Here is a 20,000-nt window from a genome sequence, read left to right as displayed (position 1 = left end):
TGACATGAAAACCGAAGGTAACTTTACCCAGTTTCCTTTCCGTGTCGCTGTTTTGAGGTGTCCAGTTGCCCACAGCTTTTGCAGCAGAACTAGGAAAAAAGTTACGAAACATTATACGTGGTTTTTACACGTAACAAGAAAAAGTGTATTTTTGATTATGACAAGGGTTTTTTTTAACCCTGACGTCTTATACAGATATCTAGATTTTTTGCAGTATTTAACGAGAGGAAATCATCTATTTGTAGCGCTAGAGTCAAGGAAATTCAAGCTCGGGGTTCGTTTAGTCTTAAAATAGTAATTACCATTTACAACAACCTCTCTGGGAAACTTTGGGCAAAATACATTGATTTGATTCTAAGGTGGGCTACTTTCAAATTTCAATATTTAGATTTCAGACCTCTCATTATGCACATTCACTACTGGTAAAGACTACAAAATTAACTTCAAATTGAAGGAAACCCGAAAGTAATAGTTTTCTAAGATAGAGAAACACTAAAGAGATATTAATAAACCATAAAGAAACAAGGATGGTCTAGAATGGAGAAGACTGACACGGTTTACAAAAGAAGAACTTGAAAAAAATAGGCTAAACTTTTCAATATGAGCAAACCGTGAAGTAGGTCCTTTAACTAGGAACATTCGTAGTCTTTACCCTTAAAATGGTAGCTTGACTTGATACTGTGGACCTCTATGAGACTCCAAAATCAGAGGTGTTGTTAACGAATTCTATCCATTTCAAAACCTTAAAAAAGATGAGTGTATTTTGCTATCCTTCCCTCAGACCTGGACGAATGCAATTCCTCAATTCCTGTTTGTCACGAGAGTGCCACGTGTCAGAATACCATTGGTTCTTATCGCTGCTTATGTAACAGGACTGGGTTTATTTATCAGGATAGAAAAGGTTGCGTTGGTAAGTATAACATGACTTGGTCAGCCTAGTGCTGCCTGAACTCCACCTTTTCAAATAAAGTAGGTGTGTAGGTATGAATTCTTGTCCACGGTTTTGGCAAACTCTAAACAGCAGTCTCAGAATCTCATATCTTGTGTTATAGTTTTTTACTTCGCTCGAATTTAAAGGAGCTCAGTTACGTTATTTTGAGTCATTTTGGCCACGTACAAAATTGAATCTAAATTGAAGGAAACCTGAAAATATAAATTTACTAGGATAGAAAAACACTAAAGAGATAATAATCAACCATAAAGGAGCAAGGATGGTTAAGGATGGAGAAGATTGACACGGATCACAAACGACGAACTTGAAAAATTTAGGCTAAACTTTTCAAGATGTACAAACCGTGACGTAGCTCATTTAAGCGCTAGCTGACAATCCCTCGATTACCACTCGTTTATTGATCTTTGCATCTGTTGTACAAAGCAAACTAACTACAGGCTACGTCAGAGGTTTCGCACTAAGGCAAGGCTATAGCAAAGTGCTATAGCAAAGTTGAACAGGAAAACGAGTTTAATCATTTCGATAAGAAAATGAGTGCTTTAAAAGAGCGGAATTAAAGTTATCAACAGTCGTTACAACTGATAATCCTCGGCAAACTTCGGAGGACAATCGTAAAGATTTGTTTTATCCCTTCGGATCATCGTGGAAAATCTTCGTCCACAAGTCACCTTTGGCGCTTCTTTTCCTTTGCTTTACAGATGTTGATGAATGCGCCGACGGGTCACATGATTGTGACGTCAATGCCGACTGTAACAATACTGCGGGATCCTACACATGCTCGTGCAAACCAACATATTTCGGAAACGGAAAATACTGTACAAGCTTCCGTGAGTTTTTCGTCTGTCATATTTGCAATGATATTATAAATTAATAAACGAACACTTCTGTCCTAGCTTTGTAATCTTGGGATAACTTTTGTTTGCTACGTGCGCCGTGCGGGGGTGAGCCAAAGATCAAGATATGTTTTTGTCTCATACAAAAACTAGGCCTTTGTGGGTGGGCCATGTTCGCGGGGGCCTCATGGCTAGTGCGCTCGACTCCGGATCGACCGGTCTTGGTTCAAGTCCTAGCCGAGGACATTGTGTTGTGTTCTTGGGCAAGACACTTTACTCTCACAGTGCCTCACTCCACCCAGGTGTATAAATGGGTACCGGCGAACTTAATGCTGGGGGTAACCCTGCGATGGACCAGCATTCCATCCAGGGGGGAGTAGAAATACTACTAGTTGCTTCATGCCACAAAAACCGGGATAAGCTCCGGCCTGATGGGCCAATTGGCCCGTATTCCCACTTAACCTTTTTACCATAATTTGCTAATTTATTTAAGATGGCTCCTGCTTTTTCTTTTGACTCAAAGTACTCTAGCCTCACTTTGCTATTCTCTCTTACCCAGGCGGCCTCGGTTCATTCGTTATTCTTGCTGGTCTCGATCGCAAAAATTACACCGAGAAGCTGATTTCCTTTTTGGACCCAGTCCTCCTGAGCTCACAGCGTAGTGGGTTTGTGCGGTGCTGGCATGCCAAGACTGACGGCTCGGCTGCATCGATATTCCACGACAACTGTGATGGAAAGGGACCCACCTTGACCATCATTAAGTCCGGCAACTACATATTTGGTGCATATACCGACGTGTCCTGGCATAGCAGTAAGTATCAATTAGACAGTTGTTTTCTTTCTCCGGGGGTGGTACTCCCAGAAAAATTCGGTGGGGGTGTGCGACCCGCTTCACAAAACCCATACCCTATTTATGACCAAAATCTGCCATTTTCCCTACCCTATTTACGACATGACCAAAAGTCCAATACCTTATTTAAGACCAGACCCTTGAATCAATACCTTGTTTCAGACCTGCCTTATAATTAGTTCCTAGTTCAGACCAAGGTTAAAGGTAATGTTTATATGCTTTTAGTGGAAGGATAGCTTTTTCTATAAGACATACCCGATCCAAGACTAGAGTTCAAAAACCATACCCTATGTGGGACCTAAATGGCCAAAATCTATACTCTATTTACGACAAAAACTGCTAAAAAGCCATACCCTGTGGAGCCGCACATACCTGTATAGCCCATATAAGGAAGTAACCCCCTCCCCGTCCGGGCAATACAATTTCCTTTCATCAGTGTTTGTTTACAGCCGAGGTATTTAGAATGTTTCAAACGTTTCTCTTCATTTCAGCTCCTTGCGACTACTCTACAGTCAGTAAAGCTTTCATCTTCTCGCTTTACAACAACAAAGGATATAACCCTGTTAAGCTGACCCAGTATCAAAATCAGGAAAAAGCAATGTATGGTTGTTCCAATTACGGACCCACTTTTGGTTCTAATAGCGGAGATCACGACATCTACATATCGGACAACGCTTTGAGCAACCAACATTCTTATACCCGATGTGGCTCTACGTACTCCGTCCCCCCGCCCCCGGATATTGAGCTGGTTACTGTGGATTTTTCACTGGAGGCCGATATTTCACTCCTACTGACATTGAAGTGTTCTACGAAATAGGTAATAAACATTAGCAAATAAAGCGGTTTCAACCAAAGTAATCACTACAATAAGCGACTCGCTGACGATGCTCGCACCACGCTGTCGTCCAATCAGAAGTAGTCTAAGATCAGAACCAACCGCAACTCGCTCGTACACAGCTCTCGCACACCTTTTCCCGTGCTTCTGCTCAGCTACATGTATTTGGTTCTGGTTTGATTGGTTCACTTGATAATTCCTCGTGTAACCTGTTTTTCAGCATAAACGCTACAATTTCTTTCAGATGCCTGCCTCTGTCAGTACAATCAATTGCAGTATACTTTATAGTTGTGGGAGGCGCGGTGGCCTCATGGTTAGTGCGTTCGTCTCCGGATTGAGCGGTTCGGGTTCGATTCCTGGCTGGGGGTATTGTGTCGTATTCTTGGGCAAGACACTTTACTCCCACAGTGCCTCTCTTCACCCAGGTGTACAAATGGGTACCGGCGAACTTAAAGCAGGGGGTAACCCTTCTATGGACTAGCATCCAATCCAGGGGGGAGTAGAAATACTCCTAGTCGTTTCATACTACAGAAACTGGCATTAGCTCCGGCCTGATGGGCCACTTGGCTCGTATGCAGACTTTACCTTATCTTATAGAGTGAAGCAGTAGATTTTCGACTATGTTGCAAAGATTTTTGACCACTTTCGTAAGAGTGACTTCCTGTAAATACTACGGATAGGTGTGCAAAAAGCAAAAATTGAATTACCTCAAACTTTTTCATAAGAAAGCCCTCTGAAAACTATTTAAGAAAATACAACTTGTAGCTCATTTGGATTTATATTTTTTAAGTAAAGCGATTTTTTAATTTTCACCCTTGGAGAAGCCCTCGAACCACTGAGAAATGTGCTTCGTATTTGCGACTCGTGTAAGAAAACTAAAACAAATATCAAATCTATTTCGATGATACACAATTCAAAGACCCTTCCTTTACAAAGTACCGTTATTAGAATTGGAAAAAATTCAAACCTGAATTTTTCTTAAGAATTCAAATTTACCCTCCTAAACAGCATTATCAGAAAGCTCGATTTTGGCAAATTTCAACGGCAAAACTCCCTACCTGGTACATGGATTCCGCTGTAAAGATGATATTCTATAGAAAGAGTAAGGTTTCCTCTATCGTTCTGTGAAATAAAATTTTTGGGCAACTTAAACTGCAAATTTAGACGACCGAAAATATTTACGGTACTCGCTTGAAGTTTATGACCTTTGAACTTACAGTTGTCCTCATGAATACAAGAGGTAACCTAAACAACAGTTGAAATCTTAGCCTGAATGCGACCCTTTCCCCCATTTAAATGATTTGTAGTTATTTTTTATCTTCTGTGGGCAATTTTATCGAAAGTAATACTTTTTTTACGCTGAAAAGGGGTTCTAACTTGTTTATGAGTACGTGCGTATTTGTTTACTGAAGCGGAAATTTGTGGATATTAAATTTATTCCATCTAAGTTCTATTTCGTGTGCTGCAAGGCGTTTCGTGTTCTCATTAAAACAAAATGGTATTGCCAAGTAGAAGGTTTTCTTGTCAGATTTTAAAACAACATATAGTTTTTGACTTACCGTCCACATGCATGGCTTGATTTGCTCAGCAGCGTTACACCTGGTGTGATAGCGGTGAGATGGCGTGACGATAATTGACAAATCGCTTTTCGCAAATCGAATTCATCAAAATATATTTATTATATCTTTTGACATTATAATGCTTTGAGACTACTTGATAAAGACTCTTGTGAAATAAGTCTACAAAATTTTGAAACTCTCATTACGGTGAAATGAAGAACCTGGATCTACTATTTTTATGCCGCGGTCGTGTGATCCTCAAGTGTGGTATCACATGACAATGACAACTGAAAACTGGCCACCTGCAGTTATTCTCAAATCGTCGGTGGCATGTGCGTCATGTGCGGTCCGAGGGTTTCTAATCCCGCACATGTTCAATTTGTTAAAATTGGATAATGTGGCAAAGATATTCGAGGTGTGTTCAGAAACGGCTGAGGTCTGGTATCTGTACTTGTTTCTAACGGATATCCCTCCTCGTTTGTACAGAAGATCACAAAGGCACGAACAACCCCAAGAAGAGAGCCCAACGCGGAATTTAAATCCAACGCCGTTTTACCTATGTCCAAGGAGTTTCGGAGTCTCTCCGCCGCTGCCTAGAACAACAAGGCATTCGCACCGTCTTCACGTCGGACACGACACTTCGGTCACACTTAGTGCGACCAAAGGACACCGTCAACCCGGCTAAACAAGATGGTGTTGTCTACAGGATTCCCTGTGAGTGCGGCAGAGTGTACATCGGGAAAACAGGGAAATCTATGCAGAAGAGGATCAAAGAAAACGACAGGTGTATACGACTCACCCGTACCCAGACCTCCGCCGTTTCTGAACACACCCACGAGACTGGCCACTATCCTATCTGGAATGAGGTCAAGTTTATTGATCGAGATCCTCACTGGTACACACGTAGGGTCAAGGAAGCTATTCCCATAAGACTTCACCCTAATAACATCAACAGGGATAGTGGAATTGAAATTCCTGAAGCATGGATGCCCACGATCAAGAAACACAACAACAGGAGAACAGTACAATAGCGAACCACTGAGGGAACAGCTACTCGTCGGAACAATGGAACAATAGGAGGATCGAAATGCACCAATCACAGCCGACCTTTGTGATATAAATGATACCGTGGAATCAGTAGACCTTATCGCCTGAAGAAGACTAGCAGTAAGCAGTCGAAACGTCGCGATCTACATCTCAAGTGACTACATCGTGAGACAAACGACAATACACTTTATTATGAGAGCCTACAGGCAACAAAATTTGCGTCTAAGGATGGAGTCTTCTCGACTGAACCAGATTTATCCCACGATCCCCCTCCTGGTTCGTCTCATGTTGTATCCATTGCTCTGGACAGGAACAGTGCTTTTTGTTGCTACGCCACCTTATCTCCCATAGGTCCCGATGACGAGGGCATACTGCTGGGTACAAAATATCTTCATCCAGCTCAAAACAACCTCGGAAACGAAATGTGTGATATGCGTTTACTGGAAGTTTAGTTTAACGGTAAGGGCGGTATGACTTTCAAGCCAGGCGAGACTTTGCACTCACTTGTTGTCTTTTGGCCCGGGCCTTACAACGGTCACCCTGAGGACAGAATGAGTTGCATGGTGTTGTAGAAAGGTTGCCTTGATAGTGCGGAGACCGTTAGATGGGATCGCCAAGATTGTTTAAAGTGTCGTTAGCTTTGTAAGGTCAATGTAAATTAGCTGTAAAACTTAAAAGTAAATAAAACTATATTAAACGGTTACACCTCTTCAGTTGATTTTAGTAACACGTAAGGTCGGGCACTTCATATCAAATATCGTATTTGTTTTCTCAATATGGTTTATGTGCACTAAAAATTACCCACTGCCCAAGGAGAGTTAAGACGCACAGTCTTAGCGCTTTGACAGAAGGTCTGATTTTTTATGCGCCACGGTCGTGTTGCTGAGAAATAAATAAAAAGGCCAAACTAAATGCACACTGATTTGTTTCAGGAACGATTTTCTCTTTTACATATATTTAAAATAAATTCCCAATAAAATATTTTTTTCCCCTGTGCTAACAAAAGGTTCTTTGTGCAGCCGTTCGTCTGTTGCTTAAGAACAATTTACTTTTCCATTTTAGAAAGACTCCAGCCTCACCTAAGCTGTTTCGTCCTGTCAATTTCATTCTTTTTACAGGTTGTTTTCTACTTCTTCAGTCCCATTACATTGTAACTAATTGTCCCGTGGACATCGCCAAAACAATTTTAAAGTCAAAGCCTGAATTAGAGACCTACACAGGGAAGCTAAACGTGAGGTGTGGCGGAGTCCTTTGTGGTCATGGGGTGTTACTTTGATGAGAATCGAATGGCACTGGTATTAACCATAATACAGTCCAAGGTTCTTTTTTTTTTTTTTTCAAAAAAATCTATCTTTAATCGTTGTTTTTTTTGAAAATCAAACAGCACTGCATGGAGGTACTGTTCCATAGCTCACATTAATGGTCACACACAAGGGTTTCATTCACAGACTTAAAAGTTAAAACCACCATGTGCATGTACAGAATAATAAACAGTACCACATGAAAGAACTGCTCAATAATTGGTCTCACTAGAGTTTCATCTACAGACTTGTCACCACATTAATCGACTCTAGGTTAAAAAACTGACTCAAGGTTTAACTCTAGGAATGAAGAGTTAACAAGCTGAAGGCAGGTTCCCAACTTCTAAAATTCTCCTTGCAATTCTAATACTAATACTAATTCTCGCTCGCGGCTCGAGGGACGCCCAAGATGGTATAAAAGACCCTCCTGATTAAACAAACAACGGGCAACTAAACAACTCGCACAACCCGCTAAAATTTGTAAACAGCAAGACAAAACCAGAGCTGAAATAAAATACACTTGTAACTCCGCCATTTTGTTGGCAAAGTCTTCTTGAAACACCGAGGGATTTTGGGAATTATACCATTCTCATATCCCAAGAATACTTGCGAACCTACACCTTCCAAACAAATTTCGGACTCTGCTGAAACATAGCTGACGTAAATTTACGGCTACAAACACGTTTTAGACTGAAAAAATATCTGTTAAAATGATAGTTTTGGCTTATGCTATCAATCCGTTACGTATCTTATGCAGTGTTTCAACTATAGTTCGCTCCATAACTGAAACTGGTGGCTTTAGAGCTATTTAAAAGTAGTATACTGCACTATAAACAATTCGCACGGTTTTATTTTGAACACTTTTTTGCCCGAATTTAAAATCGTCCGAATTATTTGCAGGTAATGTATGTTGGGTTACAGTGTACCGGGCCAGGGTTTCTCAAAGGGTTTATTTATTTATTTATTTTTTGTTTTGAACTTGTATTTTTCTTTTGTTTATTTACTTGAAGCAGGAACCCGTTGAGCCTGGTTGAAGATTCGGGTTAAAAAATTAAGCAGAGGCGCGGTATATCTCAGCTAAACTTGATTCTGAGAAGTCTTAGAAGACCCTTTGAAGTTTTTTTTTTTCCGGAATGCTAAGAAATTCCAGTAAGACGTTTTGCCAACATAGAATTGTGAAATTAAACTTCTATTAAACCGAATAATATAATTATTTCGCTTGTAAAACAATACAAACATTTTTAAAATTCTGTTGTTTCACTCCATTTATTTACCAAATGCTCTCTCTCGAAAATAAGCTTTCTGTCATTGCTGAAATCGTTTATAGGTGAAAAATATTAATTTTTAGACCTTTTATGTAAAAACCGTTGATTTAAAAAAAAAAACTTTCCCGGGATCGAAGCCGGCAAGAAATTAAACCTGTAAATTTAACATCCAGACACTTCACAAGTATATGGTATATTAGCTATTGCTATTGAAATTTCAATAGATGATCGTGCTATCCAGCATGCAACAATGGAATTCAATATCCATCACAAATATTGTGTCTGTAAAGTAGGTAAACAAGAGCATCATATTGCAGTCACCTGCCATTAAGTAGATGGACCTGTCCACTGAAAATTCAAAAGCTTCTCTCCGTTTAGCTGTGTTTGACTTTTGACAAGAGCTCATGGCCAAAAGGAACAACTGAAGAGAAGGTAGGCAAAACAGCTTTTTACTGAGTATGCCTCTCCTAGCATTAACCAAAAGGGATTTAGTAGCTAGTGATTTGCAGTTACTCGTCCTAAAAACCATTATCTTTTCGTTTATAGCAGGCTGAGTTAACTACTCACGGAAAATGTCCTAAATTTATACACGAAAGCAAAAACAACAAAATTTCATTTTTTTCGGAGATACACAACGTTCACTGTCTGTAACATAGCACAAGCTTTTGGTGAAAAAAAAAGAACAAACTTTATATGGTTTCATAAGTCTCACAAGTGTTAAACTGGAATTTTCGTGCATTTAGACTTTATGGTTGCAGTAACAAAACAGGCAGCATAAACTTTCCAGCTGTTTTTCCGTCAAGGACACACATAGAGCTACGGGACACTCCCATAGGAAATGGTTGTGGATGTTCGTCGTTTCGCTTTGGGGTGTAAATCAAGAATTTTGGTCTCACTTGGAGTGTTCAGGACGAAATTCCACTAGTTTTAGCAGTCAATGTATCTTTTAGGGTGCACTCGAAGAGATAACAATTAAAAAACCGCTCTCGTTTCCGTTTTTAGGCTCGATTTGCGCCACTCTCTAGCCAGCTGTCGAGTGCGGTCTACTGGCCCGGGGTCCTTTCCCGAACAGCAGATGAAAAAATTTCCAGTACTTCCATGAAATCCCTGGTTTCTACACTTTGATATAATCAACTCTTCTTCGTTTTAAGTAGCATCTTTTAGAGGTCAAATAAAGCTCGAGACACACCCATATTTGTCTGCTTTAGTTAAATTCAATTTTTTTGACGGGTATTCCCGACGTTTATATGAGAGTCACCCCTCTTCGGGATAGAGCTTCTGTTTAAAAAGAAAACAGCGAGACTTTATTTTGCTCTTGACCAAATTATGACAGAAAACATTCACGTTGGAGCAGCTGTTTTTAAGCATATTTATCGCCCGTTTTGGCCAATACATTAAATATTTCGAAAACGAGTCTGTGGCATAGTTTGTGACACGCTAAAAAAGGCGGCAGTGACAATATCTTTAGCTCTCTGAGTTATTGCAAGACATAGCAGGACCGGTTAGGATTGACACAGCACTTTGATGTTAACTGGACAGTTCAGTTTCGTTACTGAGCCCTGCGAGACACGGTAAACAAGCAATTCTTCAAAACTGCACAAAGGTGTTGAAAAAAAGTGTATTTTTCCCCCTCCAGTTTGAACCCAGGGCTGCGGACAGAATTGTACTCTTTTCCATTATTGTAAGTTAACGGATTATATTTATTCGTTGAAAAAAGAATTAAAATTTATAAATGCGGACACTGGACAACATACGAGTTCCCATTTCTCCACAGCCCGGAAATAGAATTGCGAATCAATTAAACTAAAGCGATTTGGAAGTTTGCGCGTGTTCAAGCTTCTTCTTTCTAAATCAATGATGTTAAATCTACGATTTTAATTCTTCGTTGCCTTGAAGATAGCGGAGAATTTCAGGCCTGCTTCAACCTATTTATACTTATTTATAAGGACTACGTTACATAACTGACTCCTTTTCTTGTCAGGTGCTTTTCGATAAAGGAAAACATTGAATACACTTCCCTTTTTAACTATGTTTTGCAAAAAAAAAAAAAGGTAGAGCAATGTTATACAATATTTCCCATGCAAAACAAAATCAACGGTCACTACATAGTAAAAATATTATATTGTTTACCTTTTCACGCGGGTAAAGAATATATTGAATTCAATATACATCCCCAAAACTTCACAAATGGAACCAAAAAGCCACAAATATTTTAATTCATCAGTTATGTTGAAACACAACATTTGATCGTGTTCTTTGGATTCGTAAATTCGATCAATATTTTGTCACAGGAAAAAGAAAACTGAACTTTTTAGGTCATTGAAACTGGAAAACGACAAACAGTGTTTTTGTAGTTTACTGAAAAACAGTTCCAAACCGTTGAAGAAGGAGAAGTAAGATAAATTAGATAAAACCACAAAATGACACATCCCTGATGAATTTTAATTTTACTCAACCTACAAAGTTTTCTTTTTTCATTTTTGATAATTCAAAAGAAAAACTTACTGCAAACCTTTAGCGAAGGCAATCGCATGAAAAACACGGCCGCAAGTCACAATTTTGAACTTCACTAAATATGATTTTTAGCAACGTAAGGTTAGTTCGCGAATTAACTAGAAACAGTATATATTCGCTTTTCCACCGTCGCTAAAGCCATAAACGGAAAAGGTGCCGTTAAATTATTAACATTTGTTGACTCAGCAAAAGATTCTATCCTCTTTTTCAATTTTTTTCCCGAGTATGCCTCTTTTTGTTATAAATATCACTTGAAGGACCTAAACTAGTACTAATGAATTTTGTCAGCTATGAGGAAAAAAAGTTGAATAGGTGAATTTGCCGAAAAAAATGCTGAGTTATTAGTTTAATCTATTCACTCCTATTATTATGATAAGAGCTGGACAAGAGTCCAACATGCGTATTTCTCAGGCCGGATAAATTTGAAAACGCAGCTTTATTTCTACGGTTAGGTCTACAGTGCACACTAATCCGTCACGAAAATGGAGCTTTTCGAAAGCGTTCTTCAAGCCAGAGGAATTTGAAAACGCCGGCTTTTCGTTTTCGTGTGGACGGAAAACATTTTGAAAACAGAGCTTTCCGAAAACGATGGCGTCAAGATAGTCATGTGATTTCCCTGACTGAGTTTTTTCAAATACAAATCCAAAATGGAAAAATGACCGTTGATTGTTGAGTTTTTGATTGGGGCCAGTCATATCCCTTCGAGTTGTTGCGTTTTTAATGTGTTCTCCTTCGTCAAGAATGACTTTCCATCATATCTTCTGTTGTCAAGGCGAATCTAAGGTGGTTAAGTCCAAGCGCTTTCAATAATTGATTTTTAATCGAGAAAATTCTGAGCGCTTATAAATCTGCTTTTTAAACTTTGTTTTACAAAACAGCGTTCTTTTATGAGTGAAAAAGTGAATACGAATATTAAAACGAACTTAACGGACATTAACATTAACGGACATTAACATAGAACGACGTTTTACAACTGGAAAAAGCCATAAATATGTATAACTGTAAATAGCTTCATTTCACTGATAAACCGTGAGCGGATTTATAATTAAGGAGTCTTATTAGCAGATTTTGTTGTGTTTCGTCAATTGCTTCATCCATTTTGTGTCAGAAGAAAACTAAACTTTTAAGTCTTTTACCATTGTCAAACCATGTTGGGTAGAGGAAGTATTCCAACTGAAATAATTAACTGTATTGTTCAGTATAACTAATTTTAGACATACGAAACGTAAGTAAAGTTAAATAAGACCACTGAAAGTGGTACAATTTCGCCAAAACCTCGATAAATATATTTGAAGTTATGTTTCTTTCCAAGTTTCAGTTTGACGTCAATTTAACTGAACAGGTCCATTAATTTATTTTGTTTTTTTTTTCTAGTTAAGTACCAGTTTTCATTGAAGTTATATAACCCAGAGCAAAATTTTTTCTCCGAAAGTCACTACCATGAAAGTTTTTTATGTAATTTTTCTCATTTCGTTCAGTCTTATTGAACCTAGTCTTGTTGATAAGGTGTAGGCAAGGTTTCCACATACTAGGTTTGTTGGGTAAAATTAAAATTTCAACAAATAAAATTGTTAGAGAATATTATTTAAGTTAAAAAATTGTTATTCGCTAAATTGCCAAATGAGTTCAAGACACACTCACAATTATTTTAAATGTGTTGATTTTAAGGATTGTCTTGCCAAGGAGTCGAGCGTAATGGCTTTTGTCAAGAAGGTATTTTACCTGGCAGCTGTGCTTGGAATGTCGCAACTGTTTTCTAAAGTGGAGGCACAGCAATGTAGCAAACAAAGTCAAAAAGAAGCTTCCCAGTTTGGCATGATGTTACAGAGACATATCTTCAAACGGATGACGGCGCCTTCGTATGTTTGTCTTAAGGAGTGTCGCCTTGACTTACGGTGCCAAAGTTTCAACTACGTTATTTCCAAAGAGATGTGTGAATTGAACAATCGTACCAAGGAAGCGAGACCTGAAGATTTTGTTCCAGACCCTGACAGATATTACTTTAGACGAGACTTTGGTAGAGGTAACTAATCATAGTTTTATCAAGTTCCTTTCTTACCCGGTTTAGTGAATTTCTCGTTTCTCAATTTAAGAAAAGAGGCACATCATGCATACGTTGTTAATACGAATTGCAAAATTATCATGATGAAAAAATATATGCAATAACGATTGAAATTGTCGGACACTTCGGATGAATGTTAGAAATTCGCTACATCTTGACGAACCTTTACATCACCTTGGGAAACCGTCGGAATTCGTCGGGTCATCTTTGGAAATTTTGTAGGTCTTCGGTTAAACTTTGGAATCTTTGTAGCTTGTCAAAAAATCTCTGGGAATCCTTCGAATAAACCAATCAAAATGCATTAATTATTCTGCTCTCTACGCTTTAAACGTATATGAAATGATGTCGATACATAGACAACATCCTCAGTATGATTCAAGAATCACACGGGAACTGTAACACACCTGGTTAATATCACGGATTATTATACGGTTGTACATGTGTTTCACAAGGACTGGGAACTACCGAATTTACGAATTTGATCGGCTAAAATCGATATTGACCGCGGTCTAGATTTTCCCATTTAGACCGGCACCTAAATCGGTTACATTTTGCGGTGAAAAAGCTGTAAACTAAAATACAAAAATGTTGACTATTTCCTTAAGAAAATATTAGTGGAAGTGCCAAAACGCCTGATGAGAAAAAAAATATTAAAGAGGACGAGCAAACTTTGGCCGATTTAAGTTCAGCTCATCGCGGTTCGCAAGGAAAATGCCAGCTAGTACAAACCAGTTACATTAAAAGAATCAAATTTTTATTTTGTGCCATATAATAAACATCTTATTAACCGAGCTTAGTCGGTCTGTATGGGAGAATCTTGATCTCGGTCGTGCATACAGACCGAACGCAGTGAGGTCTGTACTCACGACCTTGGTCAAGATTCTCCCATACAGACCGACTAAGCTCGGTTAAACAAAAATGTATGAATTCCTTCATCGAGCCAAATTTTGCTCGTTAAAGACTAAGAATGGTCAATTGGACCGATTTATGGCGAAAAAGAAAGTTTTGGAGAAAATTTGTGCTTTTCTTTAATAAGAGCTAATGAATAATATTTGCTTTCCAGTCCCCCTCGGTTCCATTCCTGGACTGCCTGCTGAATCGTGCCATGAAATCAAGGCGAGTGAAGGAGGACAAGCCGTCAGTGGAACATACTGGTTTTATTCTATTGTACCAGACAACGTTGCACTTGCATACTGTGACATGAAAACTGAAGGTAACTTTACCCAGTTTCCTTTTTTTGTCGCTGTTTTGAGGTGTCCAGTTGCCCACAGCTTTTGCAGCAAAATGAGGAAAAAAGTTATGAAACATTATACATGGTTTTTACACGTAACAGTAAAAAATGTATTTTTGATTATGACAAGGTCTTTTTCTAACCCTGACCTCTTATACAGATATCTAGATTTTTTCCAGTATTTAACAAGAGGAAATCGTCTATTTGTAGCGCTAGAGTCAAGGATATTCAAGGTCGGGGTTCTTTTAGACTTAAAATAGTAATTACCATTTACAACAACCTCTCTGGGAAACTTTAGGCAAAATACATTAATTTGATTCCAAGGTGGGCTACTTTCAAATTTCAATGTTTAGACTTCAGACCTCTTATTATGCACATTCACTACTGGTAAAGACTACAAAATTAACTTCAAATTGAAGGAAACCCGAAAGTAACAGTTTTCTAACATAGAGATATTAAATAAACCATAAAGAAACAAGGATGGTCTAGAATGGAGAAGACTGACGCGGTTTACAAAAGAAGAACTTCAAAAAAATAGGCTAAACTTTTCAATATGAGCAAACCGTGAAGTAGGTCCTTTAACCAGGAACATTTGTAGTCTTTACCCTTAAAATGGTAGCTTGACTTGATAATATGGACCTCTATGAGACTCCAAAATCAGAGGTGTTGTTAACGAATTCTATCCATTTCAAAACCTTAAAAAAGATGAGTGTATTTTGCTATCCTTCCCTCAGACCTGGACGAATGCAATTCCTCAATTCCTGTTTGTCACGAGAGTGCCACGTGTCAGAATACCATTGGTTCTTATCGCTGCTTATGTAACAGGACTGGGTTTATTTATCAGGATGGAAAAGGTTGCGTTGGTAAGTATAACATGACTTGGTCAGCCTAGTGCTGCCTGAACTCCACCTTTTCAAATAAAGTAGGTGTGTAGGTATGAATTCTTGTCCACGGTTTTGGCAAACTCTAAACAGCAGTCTCAGAATCTCATATCTTGTGTTATAGTTTTTTACTTCGCTCGAATTTAAAGGAGCTCAGTTACGTTATTTTGAGTCATTTTGGCCACGTACAAAATTGAATCTAAATTGAAGGAAACCTGGAAATATAAATTTACTAAGATAGAAAAACACAATAGAGATAATAATCAACCATAAAGGAGCAAGGATGGTTAAGGATGGAGAAGATTGACACGGATTACAAACGACGAACTTGAAAAATTTAGGCTAAACTTTTCAAGATGCGCAAACCGTGACGTAGCTCACTTAAGTGCTAGCTGACAATCCCTCGATTACCACTCGTTTATTGATCTTTGCACCTGTTGTACAAAGCAAACTAACTACAGGCTGCGTCAGAGGTTTCGCACTAAGGCAAGGCTATAGCAAAGTGCTGTAGCAAAGTTGAACAGGAAAACGAGTTTAATCCTTTCGATAAGAAAATGAGTGCTTGAAAAGAGCGGAATTAAAGTTATCAACGGTCGTTATATCTGATAATCTTCGGCAAACCTCGGAAGACAATCGTAAAGATTCGTTTTATCCCTTCGGATCATCGTGGAAAATCTTCGTCCACAAGTCACCTTTGGCGCTTCTTTTCCTTTGCTTTACAGATGTTGATGAATGCGCCGACGGGTCACATGATTGTGACGTCAATGCCGACTGTAACAATACAGCGGGATCCTACACATGCTCGTGCAAACCAACATATTTCGGAAACGGAAAATACTGTACAAGCTTCCGTGAGTTTTTCGTCTGTCATATTTGCAATGATAGTATAAATTAATAAACGAACACTTCTGTCCTAGCTTTGTAATCTTGGGATAACTTTTGTTTGCTACGTGCACCGTGTGGGGGTGAGCAAAACATCAAGATATATTTTTGTCTCATACAAAAACTAGGCTTTTGTGGGTGGGCCATGTTCGCGGGGGCCTCATGGTTAGTGCGCTCGACTCCGGATCGACCGGTCTTGGTTTAAGTCCCAGCCGAGGACATTGTGTTGTGTTCTTGGGCAAGACACTTTACTCTCACAGTGCCTCACTCCACCCAGGTGTATAAATGGGTACCGGCGAACTTAATGCTGGGGGTAACCCTGCGATGGACCAGCATTCCATCCAGGGGGGAGTAGAAATACTACTAGTTGCTTCATGCCACAAAAACCAGGATAAGCTCTGGCCTGATGGGCCAATTGGCCCGTATTCCCACTTAACCTTTTTACCATAATTTGCTAATTTATTTAAGAGGGCTCCTGCTTTTTCTTTTGACTCAAAGTACTTAAGCCTCACTTTGCTATTCTCGCTTACCCAGGCGGCCTCGGTTCATCCGTTATTCTTGCTGGTCTCGATCGCAAAAATTACACCGAGAAGCTGATTTCCTTTTTGGACCCAGTCCTCCTGAGCTCACAGCGTAGTGGGTTTGTGCGGTGCTGGCATGCCAAGACTGACGGCTCGGCTGCATCGATATTCCACGACAACTGTGATGGAAAGGGACCCACCTTGACCATCATTAAGTCCGGCAACTTCATATTTGGTGCATATACCGACGTGTCCTGGCATAGCAGTAAGTAGCAATTAGACAGTTGTTTTCTTTTTTTAAATTTGGTGGGGGTGTGCGACCCGCTTCACAAAACCCATACCCTATTTATGACCAAAGTCTGCCATTTTCCCTACCCTATTTACGACATGACCAAAAGTCCGATACCTCATTTAAGACCAGACCCTTGAATCAATACCTTGTTTCAGACCTGCCTTATAATTAGTTCCCTAGTTCACACCAAGGTTAAAGGCAATGTTTATATGCTTTTAGTGGAAGGATAGCTTTTTCTATAAGACATACCCGATCCAAGACTAGAGTTCAAAAACCATACCCTATTTGGGACCTAAATGGCCAAAATCTATACTCTATTTACGACAAAAACTGCTAAAAAGCCATACCCTGTGGAGCCGCACATACCTGTATAGCCCATATAAGGAAGTAACCCCCCTCCCCGTCCGGGCAATACAATTTCCTTTCATCAGTGTTTGTTTACAGCCGAGGTATTTAGAATGTTTCAAACGTTTCTCTTCATTTCAGCTCCTTGCGACTACTCTACAGCCAGTAAAGCTTTCATCTTCTCGCTTTACAACAGCAAAGGATATAATCCTGTCAAGCTGACCCAGTATCAAAATCAGGAAAAAGCAATGTATGGTTGTTCCAATTACGGACCCATTTTTGGTCATGTTCAAGTTAGTTATGGCCATGACATCTTCATATCGGACAACGCTTTGAGCAACCAACATTCTTATACCCGATGTGGCTCTACGTACTCCGTTCCCCCCGGATATTCAACTGGTTACTGTGGATTTTTCACTGGAGGCCGATATTTCACTCCTACTGACGTTGAAGTGTTCTACGAAATAGGTAATAAATATTCGCAAATAAAGCGGCTTCAACCAAAGTAATCACTACAATAAGCGACTGGCTGACGATGCTCGCACCACGCTGTCGTCCAATCAGAAGTAATCTAAGATCAGAACCAATCGCAACTCGCTCGTACACAGCTCTCGCACACCTTTTCCCGCTCTTCTGCTTCTGCTTCTGCGCGCTCAGCTACATGTATTTGGTTCTGGTTTGATTGCTTCACTTGATAATTCCTCGTGTAACCTGTTTTTCAGCATAAACGCTACAATTTCTTTCAGATGCCTGCCTCTGTCAGTACAATCAATTGCAGTATACTTCATAGCTGTGGGAGGCGCGGTGGCCTCATGGTTAGTGCGTTCGTCTCCGGATTGAGCGGTTCGGGTTTGAGCCCTGGCCGGGGACGTTGTGTTGTATTCTTGGGCAAGACACTTTACTCCCACAGTGCCCCTCTCCACCCAGGTGTACAAATGGGTACCGGCGAACTTAAAGCTGGGGATAACCCTGCTATGGACTAGCATCCAATCCAGGGAGGAGTAGAAATACTCCTAGTCGTTTCATACTACAGAAACTGGGATTAGCTCCGGCCTGATGGGCCACTTGGCTCGTATGCAGACTTTACCTTATCTTATAGAGTGAAGCCGTAGATTTTCGACTATGTTGCAAAGATTTTTGACTAGTTTCGTGAGACTTTCTAAACTTTCAGATATTATCCCAAGGTCTTTATCATTTCGGAACATGAGCATGTCTGCCGTAGTTTGTAAAAGACGTGAGAATGTTTCCAGGAAAGATGCAAAGTGTTTTTTATCATATCGTAAACACATCTTATTTGAAACTCATTTTGCCGAATCAGTATGTCAAATTTCATTAAAAGACATTAAACGACCATTTACTAAAAAATTCCGGAAATTTCGGTCAGAATGTAAATGGTAAGACAATTTTGGCTCAACCGAACGGGAAATTTCATAATTCTCAACAGAAATTTCCGACTGGAAAATGTGCTTATTACCATTGGCAATCTTTCACCGCCATCTTGGAATATAATCAAGTTGAACTTGTCCTGGCATCTTTTGGTAAATTGGTTTTTCTTGAGTAAATGGTAAATCGTCAATCGGAACGGAACTTACCAGCGGGCATTTTTGGTAAACAGCTAAGAACTACGAATTCATTTGCCTTTATCTCACTTCAAAATACCACAAATTTTGTTTTATTCTACAGGGGGCCTTGGTGCATCGGCCATTCTTGGAAGCCTCGATTTCGGCAAATACTTGGGAAAGCTTATTTCTTATTTAGACCCAGTCATCCCGGATGCATTCCGCAGTGAGTTTGTGCGGTGCTGGCATGCAAAGACTGACGGCTCGGCTGCATCTACATTCCACAACAACTGTGACGGAAAGGGACCGACTGTGACGATCATTAAGTCCGGCAGCTACATATTTGGTGGATATACTGATCTTTCTTGGCAAAGTGAGTAATTTTGAGAAAGTTTTCAGTCTGAACTGTCTTCGTTTCTTAGGCCTTCTGGACAAATGTGAAACCTTGTCATTGTTATCAGTTTTCTTCCTCAGCCAGAACATGTCGATGTCATTCATGCAACGACAAGTTATCGCTTAACACCAATATAATCTTATAACTCTTTCAAGCATCATGCGAAACACCTTTGAAATCCTCTCGACTTGCGCCTTTGTTGCGCTATGACTGCATTTTTCTGGTCTACCTTACTTATTACATGAAATTTTCGCGACACGTTTATTTCGCGAGTTTGAGGTGCGCACATTTCGCGACACTTAAATTTTGCGATTTTGCAAGAATTTTGTATTTTGAATCACTTTAACTTCGCGGTTTTGAGTAACACACAATTTATTTCCTTGGCAATTTTACTTCAACATAACCTTGAATTTAAAAAACCGACTTTATCAAAGGTCAAAATTGACAAAAACGCAACGGCGATCCTATATCTCAAAAGTAAGTCTCTTTATTTTCGCGACACTCATTGTCCGCGTCACTTTAATCTCGCGATTCTTTTAAATCGCGAAATTCGCGAAATTAACGTGTCGCGAAAATTTCATGTAATAAGGTATTTTTGTTATATAAAAATATATCCATTAACAAGATTTCTTTTACTGTGCTATTTGTTTCAGTTGATCGTTAGTCCTTCGTGCGTG

General features: G+C 39.4%; 2 protein-coding genes and 2 pseudogenes across 3 annotated transcripts in view; all 4 read left to right on the top strand.

The window, feature by feature from the left end:
- Positions 1-1,844, top strand: part of LOC149113246 (uncharacterized) — a 3,264-nt gene extending 1,420 nt beyond the window's left edge. The window contains exons 2-4 of the mRNA XM_089288104.1: positions 1-17; positions 782-910; positions 1,651-1,844. The exon at positions 1-17 is cut by the window's left edge and continues 133 nt beyond it. Of these exons, the coding sequence (XP_089144230.1) occupies positions 1-17; positions 782-910; positions 1,651-1,823 (319 nt within the window). The 3' untranslated portion in view covers positions 1,824-1,844. The remainder of the gene's footprint in view (positions 18-781; positions 911-1,650) is intronic.
- A 128-nt stretch (positions 1,845-1,972) lies between these two features.
- Positions 1,973-3,466, top strand: LOC149113245 (uncharacterized; annotated as a pseudogene). The gene is made up of 3 exons (XR_016206862.1): positions 1,973-2,035; positions 2,317-2,596; positions 3,127-3,466. The product of XR_016206862.1 is annotated as an uncharacterized LOC149113245 (transcript).
- Positions 3,467-5,202: 1,736 nt separating this feature from the next.
- Positions 5,203-6,777, top strand: LOC149113244 (uncharacterized; annotated as a pseudogene).
- Positions 6,778-8,957: 2,180 nt separating this feature from the next.
- The window catches only part of LOC149113243 (uncharacterized), a 15,921-nt gene continuing 4,878 nt past the window's right edge, over positions 8,958-20,000 (top strand). Inside the window, exons 1-8 of the mRNA XM_089288101.1 lie at positions 8,958-9,074; positions 12,825-13,179; positions 14,282-14,431; positions 15,184-15,312; positions 16,053-16,181; positions 16,747-16,998; positions 17,512-17,838; positions 19,054-19,302. Coding sequence (XP_089144227.1) covers positions 12,852-13,179; positions 14,282-14,431; positions 15,184-15,312; positions 16,053-16,181; positions 16,747-16,998; positions 17,512-17,838; positions 19,054-19,302 — 1,564 coding nt within the window. The 5' untranslated portion in view covers positions 8,958-9,074; positions 12,825-12,851. The remainder of the gene's footprint in view (positions 9,075-12,824; positions 13,180-14,281; positions 14,432-15,183; positions 15,313-16,052; positions 16,182-16,746; positions 16,999-17,511; positions 17,839-19,053; positions 19,303-20,000) is intronic.

Source organism: Orbicella faveolata, unplaced genomic scaffold (genome assembly GCF_042242905.1).
Source record: "Orbicella faveolata isolate gen_17 unplaced genomic scaffold, um_ofav_v1 contig_15, whole genome shotgun sequence".
NCBI classification, from domain to species: domain Eukaryota; kingdom Metazoa; phylum Cnidaria; class Anthozoa; order Scleractinia; family Merulinidae; genus Orbicella; species Orbicella faveolata.
This window is presented reverse-complemented; position numbering and strand designations above follow the sequence as displayed.